Source organism: Neofelis nebulosa, chromosome X, assembly GCF_028018385.1.
Source record: "Neofelis nebulosa isolate mNeoNeb1 chromosome X, mNeoNeb1.pri, whole genome shotgun sequence".
NCBI classification, from domain to species: domain Eukaryota; kingdom Metazoa; phylum Chordata; class Mammalia; order Carnivora; family Felidae; genus Neofelis; species Neofelis nebulosa.
Window position 1 is genome coordinate 7586982 of NC_080800.1, and position 19900 is coordinate 7606881.

General features: G+C 44.7%; 1 protein-coding gene across 7 annotated transcripts in view; it reads right to left on the reverse strand.

The window, feature by feature from the left end:
• The window catches only part of MID1 (midline 1), a 588063-nt gene that overhangs the window by 21313 nt on the left and 546850 nt on the right, over positions 1–19900 (reverse strand). For all 7 annotated transcript variants that reach the window (XM_058713622.1, XM_058713623.1, XM_058713625.1 and 4 more), the window contains 3 exons: positions 13981–14129; positions 6200–6327; positions 957–1100 (listed from right to left, as the gene is read on the reverse strand). In XM_058713622.1, the coding sequence (XP_058569605.1) occupies positions 957–1100; positions 6200–6327; positions 13981–14129 (421 nt within the window). The remainder of the gene's footprint in view (positions 1–956; positions 1101–6199; positions 6328–13980; positions 14130–19900) is intronic.

Below are 19900 nucleotides of genomic sequence, written 5' to 3' on the forward strand. Positions count from 1 at the left end.
ACTCAATTGAAATAGCTGCGGGGGTGGGGAGGAGAGATTCCTTTGTGATCACCTCTCTGGCCAGCAACTGGGGCGTTGTGAGATCATCGCATTGTCTCTGATGCCAAATATCTCACGGGCCCCAGGGAGAGAGGGGCCTCTCCGTGTTTCAAGGAAGGGCTGAAATTCTTCCCAGGTGGGGCCAGTTACTAACATTGCTTGCCTCTCCATTTTATTACATTCTTTTTTTTTTTTTTTTACGTTGTGAAACAACACTCGAAAAAGTACATAAGGGGCGCCTGGGTGGCGCAGTCGGTTAAGCGTCCGACTTCAGCCAGGTCACGATCTCGCGGTCCGCGAGTTCGAGCCCCGCGTCGGGCTCTGGGCTGATGGCTCAGAGCCTGGAGCCTGTTTCTGATTCTGTGTCTCCCTCTCTCTCTGCCCCTCCCCCGTTCATGCTCTGTCTCTCTCTGTCCCAAAAATAAATAAAAAACGTTGAAAAAAATTAAAAAAAAAAAAAAAAAAAAAAAAAGAAAAAGTACATAAAACTAAATGTATGATACGATGACCAAACCATGTGACTCCCACCCAGAAAGTAGCCACCCCGCTTTTATCTCTAGCTGTCACACGTTCATATGTATCTCTAAGCAAAAGAGTTTCCTTTTATCTTTAAGTTATGAACGTACAAACGGACTCGTACTGCGTGTATGCTTTGGTTTCCTGCTTCTTTCTCTTACGTGTTTGTAAGATTCATCCACGTGGTTTGCTAGAGATCGTTAATTTTCGTCGCTATTTGGCCAGCTAGTTTTGCTCATAGAGCACAAGCGAACGCCATCATCTTCTTGGTTAGGAACGGCAGCCAATAAATACCGCGGATTCTTTCCTCCCTTGTCTTCCCCTGATGCTTAAATTTAGAAACGCAATCTATCCGGAAACAGTCACCAAACAGAGAGACCGATAGGGTGCACAATACTCACTAACGACATTGGCTTGTCCGGTGAATATGGTGTATTGGAGCTCATAGGAGACCACACTGAATTCATCATCGGACGTCCAGTGAACGGTGATGGTGTCGTAGGAAGCTGTGCAGAGCTCTTCTCTAATTGTGGGAGGGTTGGGAGCTGTGGGGATCAAGAATGCTCATCAGCAACGAAGCAGGCACCTCTGGGATACGTTGCAGAGGAGATGTGTGACAGTCAAAGCAGGCCTTTCTGGACAGGTCCATCAGGACCACCGTCCTAGAGACGGTGGCCCCAATTCAAAGCACATTTGGTTGGCTGGTGATCGCTGTGATTTTTAACAGGTAGCGTGACTTCGGCCCTCCAGGAGGGACTTGTCTCTATCGTGAAAGCAGGTTGAGGAGACTAAGCGACTAACACTCTTGTCCATGCAAGAAAACATGTTAGGCAGAAAGTAAACGAGATGAACTTTTGGGATTTCATCCGTAGGGGGGGGATGGCAAACTTTTTCAGTAAAGGGCCAGATGGGAAATGTTTTAGGTTTTGCAAGCTATATGGTCTCTGTCACAACTACTCACCTCTGCCTCTGCACTACAAAAACAGCCACAGACAATTCAGACTCAAACAGACATGGCCAGGTGCCAGGAGAACTTTAGTTATAAAACCAGGTGAGCGCTAGATTTGGCCTGAGAGCCAAAGTTTGCCAACCCGAGGTATGTGAGGCCACGTATCTTATGAAACCAATTGGAAAAATACTGATGTTCGTTATTCCATAACAAACCTGCCAAGTAATTGTTTGAAAATTTTCTTTCATTAGGTGTTTTTTATTTATTTATTTATTTTTGAGAGAGAGAGAGAGACAGAGACAGAGACAGAGAGAGCAAGCGCGCGCGCGCGTGTGTGTGCGTGTGTGTGTGTGAGCGGGGGAAGGGCAGAGAGAGAGAATCCCAAGCAGGCTCTGCACTGACCGCACTGTCAGTACGGAGCCTGACTCGGGGCTCGAACTCATGAACTGTGACATCATGACCCGAGCCGAAATCAAGAGTCGGACACTTAACCGACTGAGCCATCCAGGTGCCCCTTTCATTAGATGTTTCGATGCCTTATAAAAAAAAAAACCCTTATTAGTGTGGCCCTATTTTCTTCTCAGTTTTTAATTTATAGGTGATATTTCAAATTAAAAACAACATGATGAACAATCGATCATATCTAAGAAGTACATTTTCCTTCCCTGAAGAAAACACTGGAGAAGGCTGCGATTTTATGTCTTGAACGCAGTCTGGAGCAGAGAAGTCTAAATCCTACCAAAATAATTATTTTAAGTTGATTTAAAATCTACCGGCTTGATTTCAGTAACTGGTTTTATGAGAAGAGTTTGTGAGCAAGAAAAAGACTAGGCAGTGAGTGCTTTGCACCGGCAATAATCTTTTAGAGCAGGGGTTGGCAAACTATGGCTATGGGCCAAATCTGGCCCACTGCCTATTTTTGTAAATAAAGTTTTATTGGAACACAGCCAGGCTCATTCATTTACGTATTGTCTGTGGCTGCTTTTGTGCAACAGCAGAGTTGAGTAGTTGGGACCATATGTCCCGCAAAGCCTAAAATATTTACCATCTGGCCCTTTATAGTCAAAGTTTGCCAACCCCTGGCTTAGAGAACTGATCCAGGCCTTTATTTCCACTCTTCTGGATACTAGAACCCTAACTTCAAAAAAGGAGAAAATTGCAGCATTCTACAGATTGGTAGCAGCCTCAGTTTACATCATTGCAGAGTTCTTTCTTGCTTTAAATTGCGATTAGGATTGATGAGGCCTGAGCAAACCCAAAGAAGGAGAAAAGTTTATAAACATGGCAAATTTAAGACCCTAATTGTTTTCGTATTCTTCCTTTTGCCACCTGACGGTGTATTCAGGACAAATACGGTAGGCGGCCAAGTATGAAGTACGTTCGCTGTACAAAGTCACATAGACCAGCTTTGTCTCTTGGTTATTGGATTCTACAAACATTATTAATGAGCACCTACCCGTGGCAGAGGCTGCATTAAGCTGTGCATTAAGACAGAAAGGCTCTGTAGAGCCTTTAAAGCATTCTTTCTGGAATATGTATTTACACACCTATCTCCTGAAGTATCCACACGCAAGACTTAGCGTCATGCGCTGTGACTTTGATGTGCATGAATCAGCGACACCAACCCGGAGATGCATTCTGCGGGGGAGGCCCGGCTGCACCATAAAACGTGCTCCCAATTGTCCGTGTTCGTGTGGGATCACCCCGCCTGGACCAGTGGAGAAATGCTTATTCTCCCGTGATCTAAACAGTTCATTGAATTATTGTTTCCATCCACCGCTGTAGAAAGGTTGTGTTCTTTCTGCATTGCAATAGATGATTAAATATAAAGAAAACTTATGCTCAAAATAAGCGAGTGGCTGGGAGGCACACGGCAGTTGCTGCAATCGGGGAGGAAATGGCACCTCTCCGGGTTATTAACTTGACATACCGCTTAGAGGCATGTCACAGGGGAAAAAAAATCTTGTTTTCACAGCCACGCGGGCTAACCCTGTTTTGATTATCAGCCCAATGGGTTTGTCCTGAAAAGTCAATACCTAATTTACGGTAAATGAAAATAGCACCATGCCCCCAATTTCAATATTCATGGACCGGGTAGCAGAGCTGTTACTTTCCTGCCTCTGTCATAAACAGGACACAAGAAATGGCGGGCTCATATTCCGCAGACACTTCATTTCCTGCTTACGAATGTCTGATAGGCTATTTGGACTTGGCAATATCAGCCAAGCATCCTATGTTATGGCCAGGATCGCTGTTATGTCTAGAAGTGGACCAAATTTGTATTTGAGGTTGACAGTTAAGAAGGCATAAGAGCAGGTACCCCATGTGATCTTTCGCTTGGCATAAACAGGCATCGGGGATGATACATGGTGTGCTTGGTACTAGTCGGGGCCAAGTGCTTTCACATTTTCTCCTTTAATCACTACTCTGGCATTGGCTTAGAGATTAGCCCATGAAGGTGTGCCCACTGAAATACCATTAAACAATTCTTGGGGAAGGGGAGGATACACTCAGGTCAACGAGACACTGATTTTGTGCAGAAAGGCCAAGTGCCCAGCCAAACAGTGTTTCGTTCTTCTGTGTCCTTGGCCGTGACCTTGTGACGTGGATCTGGCCCATAAGACACAGGTGGGAGTTTGCTAGATGGGTCTTCTGAGCAAGCTTCTCATTTTCCTAATAACCCAAGACAAAGCTGGCTCACGGATCTTTGTCATCATCTCCCCTGTGTCCCTCTCTTTTTGCCTGTAATTTGAGCATAATGCACGGAGGTGGGGTAGTTGTGCTGTGATCGGTCGTGTGGCGAAAAGGCAACACAGTGAAGAGACGGCAGAGCAGAAAAAGAAGAGAGCTAGAGTCTGAGGTCGTCAGTGAGCCGCTACCCAGGCCCGGGACACACAGCTCCGTCCTCCTGTTCCTGGGATACAAACACTCCTTGATGGGTTTAGTCACCGCGAAGTGGATTTTCTGTTGTTGCGATCACACTCAATCCCAAATGATGTAAGAAAAAAAAGAGCTTTTTTTAATCGGATGTCATCATGAAAAACAGCTTAGCCAGAGAAAGCACTGTCTAATGCAGTAGCCACGAGCTCCATGTGGCTTTTTAAATTTCAATTACATTTAATTACAGTTAAATAAAAGTAAAAACTCGCCGCACACATTTCAAGTTTTTGATGGCCCCATGTGGCTAGCGGCTACCATAATGGACGGTGTAGATATAGAACGTTTTTATCATCGTGGAAGGTTCTATGGGGTAGTTAGTTTAGATAAATCTCAGAGTGAAAAGCTTAAAAAAGGAGGGCAGGATATTCATAAGTGTTTGAAACCAAGTTTGGTTCCTTACTGCAAATGCATTTTTGAGTCAGCTTCTCTGAGTGGTGTAGTTTGAAAGAATTACAGAAGATAAGAAGTTTGTGGGATGACCGCTTCCCTTGCAAACGCAGAAAGGCTAAAAACAGCGCCTCGGATGCTTGTGAAGAAAAAACCTGTCTGGGTATAACGCCCCTTGGATATAAAACTCCTTGATTTTGATCCACAGACTGTAAAAACAAACTATACACAATGTTCCCTTTCTCCTGCTCCGTCTTTTCCAACCACTCTCCCCCAAACACACACACACACACACACACACACACACACACACACAGAGCTGGAGTCGAGAAGCTGATGCCATGCTAACTAAGCCAGGGATGTGGTCTCTTGAGGGCCGCCTGTCCTGAGTTCGGTGCACATCTGGCTTCACTGTATACATGGAGCTTTCCTGAAGTCATAGGCACCGGTGGGTTTGGCTAACACAAACAGAGGTCATCTAAACAGTCCACATCCTCCCAGCGAATGATTTCAGTTCTCGCTCTAGAGGTTGACAGCAAAGAAAAATCTGGAAGCATGGTTAGGAATGGGAGGAGGCTAAGGTTTTCTTTTATTGTTGTTTGCTTTTGTTTCTTAAGTTTGACCCAAAAAATGCCTATTGGAAACATGGTACCAGGAATTCGCGTGTGATTTCTGGGACGTTTGCCATGGTGACCTTTGCCAAGATGAAATGCGGTCTTTTACGAGAAAGACCAGGAGGTCTTTGGGAGTCTGTACAGACCCAAGCAAATGCTAACTCTGCCAAGTCCTTGGCTACCTGACCTCCCGCAAGATGGGTGACCTCCGTCCTCTGCAGAATGAGGCTGACAACACTTGACCTCAGTTGGATGTTGGGAAGATTAAACAGGCTCTCACATACAAAAAGCCGGAGCAGGGTAGACACCCAATCGAAGTTAGCTGCCAAGTTTTTCTCTGGCAAGACACCGTGAGAGCCCGATGCCTTGCTGAGATGAAATGGAAAATAGCCACACTCCCTTATGTATCCCTGCGATGGCCAACAGAGCCATTATTTGTGGTACCCACACTCTGAGAGGGAGGGAGAATGGTGGTAAGTATGTTTTCAGTTATTGAGATTCTCCTTTTTCCTCTGTTCCCAGTTTGGTCTCAGACTGTGCTGTTTTGAGTGAAAAAAAAAAGAAAAAAGAGTGCCAGAAATTGTTTATGGGACTATTAGACTCCATTCCTAAATCAGAAGCGCACCCCTCTGGTTTTTAGGGAATGGATCTGGGGGGCAAAGTATGCGTATCCCCGAATGTACACAATATTAACCCCCCCACACACACACACTCTCACACACACACACACACACACACACATGCAAGACATTACCTGTAAGGTAATCCAGACATTCTAGCAACTTCTTCTCTCGGGAAAAATCTAAGGCAAAGGTGTCAAAGGTGTCATTGAGGTTGATTTCAGGAATTAGGACCTGGGATGATGCAGTTGCCATGGAGACTCTGTAATGTAAACAAAACAACATTTTAGAACTGTCAAGATGGCTTTCGCTGTCGCTGCATAGGAATGAAAGACAATAAAAGGACAAGAAATATCATTTTAAAACCGTGCTGTTTTCACACGTGAGCCTCAGAAAGGATCTTGGAGTGGCACAGCACAGGAACACCATACTAATGAATGGAAGCTCAAAGACCAGGCAAAGGAATTGGGTAAACAGTAGAATAGCGTTCTGCCTCCCCCCGCCGCCTTTCTTTTTACCTCGGAAAAAAATTCCCCACGGAGGTGAAAGAATATTCATATTTCATGTTGCTGTGTATTTAACAGCCTGGCCCCTTCACATCTAACCCCAGCGAGAAGCTCATAGCTCCGGGCATTTCTTCACACATCTGTCTGGGAAACGGTTTGTTCCTTTCAGACCCGACCCTGCTCTACTTCAAAGAGGAGTCTCCAAAATTTCAAACTGCATAAAAGGCAAAGTGAGGATTAAAAAAGAATGTTTCCAGATATTGGATTAGTTTCATCAATTACCAGCCCCTCTCTGAAATAAACATTAAGAAAGGAGTTTTCTCCCTGGCTCGCTCCATTCTCCTTGTATTCATTGTTTTGCCCCATATTCCCGGCAGATGCCATGAAAAATATTCACGAGCTTTCTCTCACATTCCTCCAACGGATACACCGTTTCTCCTCTTCATTTAGGGTTGCTAGTTAGAGTTCTCGTTCATAAACTCTACGGCAAGGTACTGGTGGGTCTGACTCTCCTGCTATGTATGAGAGATCTCCCGAGAGGCCTGTGTTGAGCTCTCAAGTTGATTTGCAAAGTTCAGTTACTAATGGCAGAACAATCTGACTAGTTTAAGAACCGCAGGCGATTCTCTTAAAGGCAATACAATTGTGGCATGATGTAGGCCACTTCTGAGCATATCAGGCTATGCCAGCCTCATAATCTTGGTGATCTGGGTATTTCATTAAGTTTGGTAAACACCACCATTTATACAAGGTCACAAAGCTGGCTGGCCCCAGCCAGGAGGAGAATTCCAGGCCTCTACTCTTCCGTTTAACCTAGAAAAATTTCAACCTCGTTACCTAAGGGGATGTAGCTCCTCCTATACCTCTTAGTGGCTCTTAAAACTTTGTGTTTTATTTTATTTCAAAAATTTTTTAAAGAATCCAAAGCAGGCTCCAGGCTCCAAGCTCTTAGCACAGAGCCTCATGCGGGCCTCGAAATCATGAACTGATAGATCACGACCTGAGGTGAAGTCAGCCACTTAACCAACTGAGCCACCCAGGCGCCCCGAAACTTTGTATTTTATAAACATAATATATTTTCGGGGCACCTGGGTGGCTCGGTTGGCTGTGCATCCGACTTCTCAGGTCACGATCTCGCAGTTCGTGGGTTTGAGCCCCGCATCGGGCTCTGTGCTGACAGCTCAGAGCCTGGAGCTTGCTTCGGATTCTGTGTCTCCTATGCTCCCTGCCCCTCCCCTGCTCACACTCTGTCTCTCTCTCTCTCTCAAAAACGAATAAACATTTAAAAACCCTTAAAAAAGATAATAATAGTTACACCTGTGAAGTGCTCAAAATCCTTAGAAATAGAATTTCTATACTTCTGGTACATTTTCAGTTCTGTGGAGGGGAGGGAAGGACACAGGATAATTAACAATGTAATAATCGAAATGATATTGGGATCCATAGATGAAAGTTTGAAGAGGCATAAACTCTGGAAAGAAAAGTTTCAAGTGTTTCAATGAGGGTGGAGAGTCTAAATTCACCACCTCACCTTTTCACCAAGAAACAGTAAATAGCAGAGTTACGGGATCTTGTTGGCTAAAGATTGCGCCCGAGGGAAATGGGCAAATTATTGTGACTAACACACCTGCTAATTTAGACCGATGGATAAAGGGACGGTTGCTAGGCATTTTTTACAGATGGTCAAACTGTACTTAAACATGCTTTCCTTATGACCCATAATCAGAAAAACTCTTCAAAACTCCGAGAGATCCCAGGATTATTCAGCAAATATTTACTAAGCCCTTAAAGTATGCCAGGGGCTGAAGAGCCCGACATATTTGCATCGGTGCAGAAAAGTTAAAAGAAATGCTCTAACGGCATTTGAACTCCTCAAATAAAAATTTCAAAGCGAAACCCCAATTAGAAGGTCTTGGGCTGAGAGGACCTTAAGGCCTCTGACTCTCGCCTTAGCACTTGCCCAGTCCAGGGGCAGAAGCTTCTGTTCCGGCTCATCCAGAATAGAGTTCTCCCAAGTTTCTCCGGGTCCTATGGTCCACAGGTAACTAAAAATGTGCTTCGGTCACGTGACAGGGTTAAAAATGCCTGCCATCTTGATGGTGGGAACTTTGCGGGGTGGGAACGGAAAGGCTGAAAGTCCCTAAGCCTGAGAGGCAAAGACTGACAGCAAGGATCTGCGGAGTTACTGCAGCCTTTAACACCTACACAGTTTTTTGATGGAAGGAAAGATATTTATCATTGGCTACAATTTCAAATTCTTAATTGGAGTGACGGGCGAGGGGAGAGCTGCCAGATTCAACATTTTAGGTCACGTTTTTATTCCCCAAATCCTTGTTGCCCGTCTTCTGGCCTTTCAGATGAGATGCCAAAATCCACCAGGGCCATCAGTGTTAGGCCACTTTCGCAATTTTGTGCCTTCACAGTTGTGTGTGTGTGTGTGTGTGTGTGTGTGTGTGTGTGTTTGTGTGTATACACACATGTGTGCACATGCCTGTAGGTGTATGTGAAGCCTTGGTCATATTGAGGCAAATAAGGACTTTGTGCCCTATGCTGATGTTTAAGAGGGTGGACTGCACGTTACTTCTGTTTCTGGTTGTACTTTGATGGCTCTAATCTCTATAACACTCTGTTTGCTAGGAGCCACATGGGGCCAGTTTTCCAGAAGGTGGATGTGTCTAGAATTACACTGCTTACAGGGTTTCTGTCAAACAGTCCATGTCAGGGCAAGATGCTCTACCCTTCCTGCTGAATATCGCCCCCATACCAGGCCCCCGACAATGGCACTTAAATGGGTCGTCTCTCTTGGGCGAGAGGGCACATCACCACAGTAAAACCCAGCGAGGTCTCATGGCAACAAAATGTGGTTTACTTGGGTCTGCCCAAGATTTCCCGGATGCATTTGGCTCTGGAATTTTGTTGTTTTAATACCAATTAACACCCCACCAGAACACTCTTCAAAAACCACTCATCACATGTGCTTAAATTCTTAAAATCAAGTGACATCTTGCCAGAGCTGACAACTGGAGCTCTGGGCTTTATATTTGGGGTAAGTCTGATGGATCCTTGAACTGCTTAGGTGTTCAAGGGCAGAGGGGTCACTCTGTGGAGTCGGACACCCTCCTAGAAGGTCTGAAAAATGGGTACTGTTGAGAGGGAAGTTTCCTTTAACCCTCCTCTTGAGAATTCGCTGCGAAAACTTCAGATTTCTCATAACCAGTAGACCAACTTTCTTATGCTTCAATTCAGTGAAAAGCTTTGCTTAACGTGATTTTGTAAAGACGCCCATACAATCCGACAAAAGACCTATACGTTAGCGTGGCTTGAGAATGCGGTATGTTATACAATCTGTTTGCATCAACTCAGTGAGTAGGAAGGACGGGAATGAGCATTTGTTGCATGTTCACCTTGGGACGGGAACTGGAATAATAGCTTTACTACATTATCTCATTTTGTCCCTGTGACAACCGCATTAGGTAGGACTCCTCGACCTGTTTTATAATTTGTTCACTCATTCATTCACGTCAGGCAGTTTGCTACGTGCTGGGGCTATAATGGTGGAAACAAGATGGCTGGGGGTTCCGCCTGCTAGGAACGTGCAAGCAAGATTGGACTCACAAGTGTTAAAGGAGCAGCCCCAATGCCGTCCATAATTACTGCCAGGCAATGAACCCAGAGCCGGACACTTGATTCCAAAGCACATGCATCTCCTACAAGGTAAAGCTTGAGGGTCTCTCTCCTTTTTTTTTTCTTACCGTTTCTAAATCAAAAAGCTTTTTGCAGTTTGATTCAGCCTGTAGGTGAACATATCCACTTCAAGTGGTTTAAAGATGTCGAAAAACCTCCCCCAAGTCTCACTTTAGGAAGGCTTGCAGGATTCCAAGTTTGTTCTGGGCTTTCCACCCTTGACTAGAAGAATAAAGATGGTTTGGAAGTATACAGGTGCCAACGCCCAAGGCAGACACAATAGGAGGCAGAGAATCATGAAGTCACGTCCCAGAGTAGAATGCTTACTAAGTAAAGGATTGAAGAGTTGAGACAGGCAGAGACCAGCCCCAGAAGAGACACACAAGGCAGGGCCGTACCGACACAATGAACTCTGAAAACTTAAATCCAACATACAGTATGGAGTACCAATGACGTTAAAGGCCTATTCTTAGGATAGGATATCAGCAGTATTATCAAAATTACCGATAGAGGTAGCTATTACGAGCCCACTCCTCTTAGCAGAAAATACCTTACGGATAAACCCCAAAGGATCGCAGTTAAAAAGTGGCAGTGCTGGGATCTGCCCAAGTTTCCCAGGTCCTAGTCCAAGCCCCCTGCCCTTTCCCTTCATTCCAGTCCTAGAAAGAGAAAGGCTCGGGAAGTGACCAAGAAGATTGACAAATGAAGACAGAAGAGAGGGGCTGCAGAAACGGGGGGACGAAGGATGTTGGCAAATTTTTACAGGTCCTATGTCTTTAAACTTTGATGGAAGTTTAGCCTTCTCATAAACAGGCGGCCGACTTTCTTATGTCTGGACTTAGTGCATAATTTTGCTTATTTACAATAATTTTAGGGGTGCTTGGGTGGCTCAGTCAGTTAAGAATCAAAGTCTTCATTTCGGCTTAGGTCAGGATCTCACCGTTTGTGAGATTGAGCCCTGCATCAAGCTCTGTGCTGACAGACAGAGCCTGTTTGGGATTCTGTCTCTCCCTCTCTCTTTCTGCCCCTCCCAGGCTCACCCTGCTGCATTCCCCCCCCACCCTCTCAAAATAAATAAACTTAAAAAAAATAATAATTTTATAAAAGTGCACACACAATCACAGCGAGAACTATGTATTAGTGATGCTTGAGAATATATTGCTCAGTTGACCTTTGAACAATGGGGGGGTGGTTAGGGGTGCTGACCCCCACCCAGTTGAAAATCCATGTATAACTTTTGATTCCTCCCCCGCCAAACATAACTACTAATAGCCTACTGTTGACCAGAAGCCTTACTGGTAACATAAATAGTCGATTAACACATTTTTTTGTATGTCATATCCATTATATTCTGCATTCTTACAATACAGTAAGCTAGAGAGAAGAAACTATTATTAGAAATATTAAGAAATATTATTATAGAAAATATTATTAAGAAAATCATGAGAGAAAGTACATTTACAGCACTGTACTGTATTTATTTTTAAAAATCTATGTATAAGTGCACCTGTGCAATTCAAACCCATGCTGTTTGAGGGTCAACTGTATTATACAATTCATTTGTAGAAAGAAAACTCAAAGTCATGTTTCTGTTCTTGAAGAGATGGGCTTGTTACGGGTGGAGGTGAATGGGACCAGTTATACCCTGCTGGATCTGAGGGAGATCACGTGTGGACATTCATGTGCTTATGTTACACTTCAAAGGTAGGTAGGCCTTCTTTCAGAATGTTCTTTTTTTTTTTTAATATTTATTTTTGGAAGAGCGTAAGCAGGGGAGAGGCAGAGAGAGGAAGACAGAGGATCTGAAGTGGGCTCCACGCAAACAAGCTGACAGCAGTGAGCCCGATGTGGGGCTCGAACTCATGAACCGCGAGACCATGACCCGAGTCAAAGCTGGACGCTCAACCGGCTGAGCCACCCAGGTACCCCCAGAATGTTCTGTCTTAACTGGTATGGGGCCACATTCTCTGCCCTTGAGAATTTCTTCATATTACACGTGATCAAATTTTTAGGGATTGCTGAGAAATGCACTTCACAGTAGCCATTTCATCTGGCCATCTCGTGATTTAAAGCTGGAGAAAAGTACTTGGATCCCAGTTGGAAATCATGATATAAGTGTAAACACCGTCTAGTAGACTGCCCTAGGTACACCGGAGTTATTAGTGGTATTTGCACTTTCTAACTTTAGGATGCATATAAAACAATTGGATACAGTCCAGATGAGAGCTGGGAAGACAATTAAACGCTTGGAACCTAGGAGACACGAGGAAAGAAACTGGTTTCTCTTAAGAGTAGGGACGTGATCATTTTAAGGATATAACCAGCTGCTATCCACGTGCTTTGGAAGAGATCAGGTATCGGAACCAATCGCGGAAGAAATTTTTCTCAACTATAACAACACGGCGAGGCCGGTTCAATACAAGACCAGAGTTGTAAAACTACTACTGTACATTACTCTAATTGAAAGAAGAGCAGAAACGGAAATATCAATGCCTACCTGTACGCGACATTTTGAGAATTAGCACAGTGGCCGCCACAAGCAAGCACTCAACTAATGTTGGCTTTCTTTCTCTTTCCTTGAAGAAATTCAAGTCATAGGATGGTATTTTGCCCCCTGGGCCAGGGGTTGGCAAAATACAGCCAGAGGGCCAAATACCTGTTTTGCGAAATGTTTTTAGAAACACCCTTTAGACAGTGTTTCTGTACTGTCTAAGCGAGGCTGATAGAGAGCTATCACAGCCGGGTTGAGTAGCTTCCAAGGAGACCTCATAAGTTGCAAAGCGGAAAATATTTACTCTCTGGTCCTTTATAGGAGTTGGCAGACTCCTGCTCTAGGATAAAGACCAGCATGAATGAGCTGCCTGGGGTTGTCCGGTGATTGGATTCTATTATTGCTCTGGATAAGGGAAAAGTGACTCTGAAAAGCAGAATGAATGAGAGAGGTCAAGGGCACTGGCAAGGCTTGGAGATATCATTTAGGTGAGTCAGGTGCGTTTTGTGGCTCCACGAGAGCTGCTGTAGGTTTTTGCATCAGGGAGAACAAGTGATTCTGTACCGATCAAGTACTCGGACCAAGGGACCACAGACTCCCACCAGTTCTACTGCTGAACCGTCCATTCAAATAATGTTATCTCCATGTTCCCTGCCCTAGAATAAGCCACACATTTCAAAGCAAGAGGTAGGAGACTGACAGGTGGGTCCGCTCTCTCTCACATGAGTCAGCTTTGACCTTTCAGAAGAGGCGAAGCTTCTCGACCAAATAAAAACAGGTCTAACGGAAAACAACACCTGGGAGTTTGCTCTTTTTTTTTTTTTTCCCAAATAGATGAGCCCTGAGATGGAAGAAAAGATTCCCTTTTATGTCTTTGCCTTCATTCTGATTCTTTGTTATCAAGCGTACGATAAGATCAGGTCTGAGAGTCACAATAAATGCTGGTTTTGTGCCACCATAAGCTTTCTCCCCCCAAAAAGCAAGGCTGATTTTATTCTTTCTAGCTGGTGGACTCTTGTTTCAAAGGCCTTGAACTCCAGGGCGCTGCTGAAAAGGCTTTGACATGTCAAAGGGAAGCATCTTTAGCTGGAACAAAGCTGCTCAAAGCCTCTATTCTCCCTGGTACTCAGCCTTGAAAATGAAAACAAAAGCAAGGGGAGGGCAAGGCCAACCAATCGCTCCCCAGACACAGGAGCCCAGCGGCTGAGAACTTCCCAGCAGCCCCCGCACTCACCTTTCAGTGATATTCTTCGCCGTCTGTAGGAAGCGCGCATGATCGTTCTCCTTCAGAGAGTGTTCCGCTTGGGAGATAAGTGATGCCGACCGCTCAATGCACTGCTTGCAGTTTGCAATCTGCTGAGCCAGTTTGCGGAGCCTCATCACCTTGAAAAGAGGAGATGGTTACACGGGTGGGCTCACTTAGGGAAAACGCATCGGGCCGGATCCTTCTGATGCGTGCGTTCTGTTGCACGTAAGTTGTCCTTCAATAAAAGTCCGACAAGCAGGCAGAGACATATGGAAATCTCCGATACGGGACTCCTGGCTTAGACAGCCTTTGTCTCCTTGGAGAAGCGTTGCTAATTTGTTTTATGGGAAAATACTGAATGGCGAATTACTTCCTTGTTGATGGGGAAACAAGGTGTTGCCCCATGGTAAGTTACAAGGGTCACCAGACCTCTTCCCCCACTATTCCACTCAATTACTGAAAGATCACAGGGAATGCTGGAACTTTCTCTTATCTCAGGTTTGCAGCTGGGCCATCAAGCAAATAAAACATCTCCATAGGTGCAAACGTGTGGCTTCAGTAAGAACCATTTTCTAAAAAGTTCTTTGCAATCCATGTAATAAAATTGTGATGTGAAAACATGAGGTATTACTATTTCCCACGCGATCTAAAACTCATGTGTTAAATTCACAGAAAGAGAGCGTTTTTTCCATTGATTAATATTTTTCCTGTTGAGCAGATGAGAGAAGGCCAAAAAAAGCACAGCTGGGCCGTTTCCCCTCACTGGGAACGTCATTTCCAGGCACTTTGTGCTTACTTGATAACTAAGAACTATTTTGATAAGCGTTTCCCAGTCGGGATAAAAATGCATGTTTGGTTCCAACCTCCATTCCGATTCCTGATCCTGTCTTGCTTGAAAACGACCCTCAAACGTAATTGACCGTAACCTCTGGGGTAGGCCAAGATAAGTGCACGGTAACCCACTTGACCATGCGCTCGGGTGTTTGAAATGTGCTACGAGATGAAGCCCTCGGGCCAGAAGCCAAGTTAAAATTAGATTGCTAATTAGAATTGCCGAGCGCCCGGTGCCCTCTCCACACAGCTCGGGACAGGTCTTGGCCGGCTTTGTGATCATTCCGGAATGGAAACCAGCCCTGGGTGAAAGGGTAGGGAGGAGGCCAGTTAATCTGTCTTACAGACAGGGCTGGCTCCAGCTCCCTCCAGAATTCCTGCTAACTCCGAGAAATTCCTTCTTTCTCCAAGTCATCATTACCATTCCCATGCAACTTTAATCGGAGAAAAGGAAGGAAGGAGATGTCAGAACTCGAGGCCTCTAAGGAACATCTGATTCCAGCTATGTCGTACTGCAGCAAACAAAGGAAATGAATATGCTGCGCTGAGAGACCGCGGCCACAAAATTTCAGGCAAGAGTGAGAAAAATTCCCGAAAGGAGAGTTAGAGAATGAAGTGTCAAAACCTTGGAGCAAACGGTAGATGATACGAAGCCTGGCAAAAGGCTTCACTCACCAGAATTCTAGTGACCCTCCGCAGCGGATTAACCGTGGTCGTGAGTTGAACGAAGTGACGCTTAGTTTACACGAAACTGAATTTAGCTTCTAACGTGAATACATCCAGAGGAAGCAAAATAACTGAAGAGTCCCTCGAACAAACCAAGTGAATGGAATATTTGGAATCACACAACAGAATTAAAGATGTTTAATACGATTCTAACAAAAGACACATAAGGTCGCAATATTCCCTTGGAATAACTTCGTGTCAATCACTTATCCTTTCAGTACGCCGGTCAGTGATCCCATGACTACACATCTAACAATGCTTGAACTCTATTCTCTTCTTTCTTTTCTTCTATCATGATATTGGAAATTAAAAGTGACATTAAGAGGAGAAGGGAGGGGCGCCTGGGTGGCTCAGTCGGTTAAGTGTCCGACTTCGGCTCAGGTCATGATCTCAAGGCTCGTGGATTCGAGCCCCGCGTCAGGCTCTCTGCTGACGGCTCGGAGCCTGGAGCCTGCTTCGGATTCTGTGTCTCCCTCTCTCTCTTTCTGCCCCTCCCCTGCTTGCACTCTGTCTCTCTCTCTCTCTTAAAAATAAATAAACATTAAAAAAATTTTTTTAAAAAGAGGAGAAGGGAAAAAAAACCTCCTCAGTCATGCGTAAGTTGAAACAGGCCAAAATGAGAGCCTCCTTTGAACACATAGGAATGCTTCACAGAAAACAATTGTTGGAATAATTTTAATTTTAACTCAAGTGTACAATTCCACCTGATACACCGGATCAGAGCTTTTCAAAATGGTGTGCATAAGAAGCTGCTGGGGATCTTTTAAAAAGAGAACTACAGATGTTTGGGCTCACGTCTCAATATCCTAGGTAAAAAGCTGTCACGGGCAGAGCAGCGGGATTCTGCATCTCAACAGGCAATGAGGTACAGGTATGATGAAAACTAGTCCTGAAAACACGAAGTAGAAGACGGGCGCCTGGGTGGCACAGTGGGTTGTGCCCGACTCCTCATCTTGGTCCAGGTCATGATCTCACGGTTCGTGAGTTCGAGCCCCAAATCGGCTCTGTGCCGGTGGCACAGAGCTGTCTTGGGATTCTGTCTCTCCTTCTGTCTGCCCCTCCCCTGCTTGTGCGCTCGCTCCCTCTCCCTTTCTCTCAGAATAAACAAACTTAAAAAAATAAAACATTAAATAGAAGAGGGGAGGAGGAAAGAAAGTAGCAGAGTGCATTTCTGGTACGAAGGGCAAATTAGGTTTTGCAAAACTCTGTGTGTGTGTGTGTGTGTGTGTGCACGCGCGCGTGTGCACGTGCACACAAGCTGGATTTGATGTCCTCTGTATTTCTTACTGTGAGTTCCAGTTAAAAAAAGAAAAGATAAAAATTCCGCTCTAAGTTAGGTGTTCATAAGCTATGGTCTGTGAGCCATACTCCGCACACACCTGTCTGTGTAAATAAAGTTTTATTGGCACATTACCACATTCATTCATTTAGGGCTCGCCTGTGGCTGCTTTCACACGACAACACAGGGCAGAGGTGAGCTTCTGCAAGAGAAACTGCCTGGCAAAATCAAAAATAGTTATTATTTGGCCCTTTACAAAAAAAGTTTGCTAACTGAAACGATTCTGATCAGATGGCCTTGATCGGAACCACACTGTGGGAAACACTACCCTACTTGGTATACAGCCCTTCGGGATCAGACACGGAGCATTTAGCAAAATACTAATTTCTTCATTAGAAAACACTTCGTGTATTATTTTAAAAATCTGACAAGATGAATAAAATTTGATTTTTGAGAAGAAACACTAGATCCTGACACGTAAGAAGAACCTTTATATTATGTGTTACTGCCACAGGGGAAATTTTTCCAAGTTGGCCCTGCTCTTTTTTCCTTTGGGAAGTGTTGATTGCACACTGTAATTTCAGGAATTCATTCCATACTCATCATGGAAATATCCCGCCTGGTGGATCTCCTTTGACTGGGGACACCGGCTTCAGTATGGCAATTTGCTGGCTGTTTATTATACCTTACGCATGCTTTGAAAAGTAGCCCTTTGTTTTTCTTGAAATGAATTTTAAATGCTTTTAATATATGTGCTTTTATGTACATTGCAGGATTCCACCCCAACATTGTTATGTCCTAGCAACTGATCCTCAGTCATCACAAATACCTGAATGGCCAAGGAAGCCGGTCCTTGGCATTTCAATCAGGCTGAAGAAAAGCCCGAACGTGTAGTCCGGTTAATTATCTTAAATTTTGGAGATTTAGAGTACACAAAAGCAGTGAGGACGAGGGACCCTTTTTCTCTGCGGCTGCGGCTTTCTACCATCGACCTGTGCCTGAACCTAACGCACGTGATTTGCTTCATCTGGAGTCTGGTGCCAGCTTTTCGTGTGTTGACATGAAATTTATCTCCCACTACTGAAGAGATAAGACAATTCTTTCCCAGGGAGTCTCATGGCTTGAGACTCTCCAGTCCGTCCAAGTACAAAGGCTGCCAAGCTATGTATTTCAAAGAACGCACAATGGTCTGAGAGCGATGGTCTGTGTCGGCACCAGAGACACATGGTGGCAAAGGCGCGAGGTGGATGAAATTCACCACCACGATCCCCCAAATCCTGCTGGCGCTTCCTCCAGCTCCCCACTTCCAAGTGCCGCTCAGAGGGCCCCCCAGTCCCTTCTCTGTGTTCAGCGTCCTCAGACACACTTGCCCTCCCTGCCCAGCACCTCAGATTTAAAGGGTGTAGGTACCCATGTTCCTCTTTTCCTGAAAATCTATCTCTTACACCAACACACCCTGGCCAGGGACCCAGTCACTGTGAATTCCGAGTTTGGGGATCAACTATTCCTTGGCGATATGCCAAAGCAGTCACTCAAGAGAAAGCCGAACTGGGCCTCATCTTTCCCAAGTACTGTGTGCTTTCTAACACAGCTTCTGAGATAATGTCCCTGGGCACTTTTTTAAACAAGGGAGAAATTCCACACGCACAATTTTTCAAGTAATGGGGCAAATTTCCTATCCACAGTACCAGCTTTACCAAATCTCGATATTTTCATCGTATTAGCGTAAGATTTTTCAAAAGGAAGTAAAACATTATCGATTGCATTGAAGCCCTGTGTGTCCCTCCCTAATTTCACTCAAGTCCTTCTTGAGAGGAAGACACCTTTTTTGAAGTCAGCGTGGGTGACTCCCAAGCATGTACAACGTGCCCAAACACTGTATGGGATTTTTTTTTTTTTTTGCAGTTTATCAAATGTTATATAACAATTCTCATTCCGTACAAAAGTACTGTAAATCTTGTTTCTATTTTTGTGATTTGTCCATATGAATACATATCACCCTACTTCATTAATTTTCATTTTTGAAGACTGTTCCATCATATAAATATGCAACTGTCTTATAAACAGCTTCACTGAGGGGTGCCTGGGTGGCTCAGCTGGTTAAGCATCCGACTCTTGGTTTCGGCTCAGGTCGTGGTCTCACGGTTGGTGAGATTCAGCCCCGAGTCAGGCTCTGTGCTGACGGCTCAGGGGCTGCTTGGGATTCTCTCTCTCTCTCTCTCTCTCTCTCTCTCTCTCTCTCTCTCTCTCCACCCCTCCCCTGCTTGTGCTCGCTCATTCTCTCTCTCTCAAAATAAACATTTAAAAAAATAAACAGCTTTATAGAGATACAACTAACGGATAACAAACTGTACATAATTAACGTGCAAATTTAAAAGTTTTCAAATATGCATAAACCCAGGAAACAGTCACCACATTCAAGACAATGAACACATAGATCATGCCTCCAGTTTTCCTGTAGCCCCTTGGTAATTCGTCCTGCCCACCCCTCCCTGTCACTAAGCAACCACTGATCTGTTTCCTGTTGCTGTAGATTATTATTAGTTCGTGGGCTTGAACCCACGAACCGTGAGATCTTGACCTGAGCCCAAACACAGAGTCAGAGCTTAACCAACTGAGCCACCCAGGTGCCCCCGCTCACCATAATTTATTGAGATTCACCCATGTCGTGGCATGTATCAGCAGCTTGCTCTTTTTTGTTGCTGAATAGTATTTCATTATGGATGTGCCCCAAACTGTTTATTCATCTGTTGATGGACATTTGGCTAATTTCCAGTTTGGGGCTATTACCCTTCACACTCACATGAAAATTCATGTACAGGTCTTACAGGGACATATGCTTTCATTTCTCTTGGTAAACACCTGGAATGGCTGGATCACATGGTAAGTGTACGTTTAACTACTTAAGAAACTGTCAGTTCAGGACGTGTGGGTGGCTCAGTTGGCTGAGCGTCTGACTCTCGATTCCGGCTCAGGTCACGATCTCACTGTTCATGGGTTCAAGCTCCAAATTGAGCTCTGTGCTGACAGCGTGGAACATGCTTGAGATTCTCTCTCCTTCCCTCTCTGCCT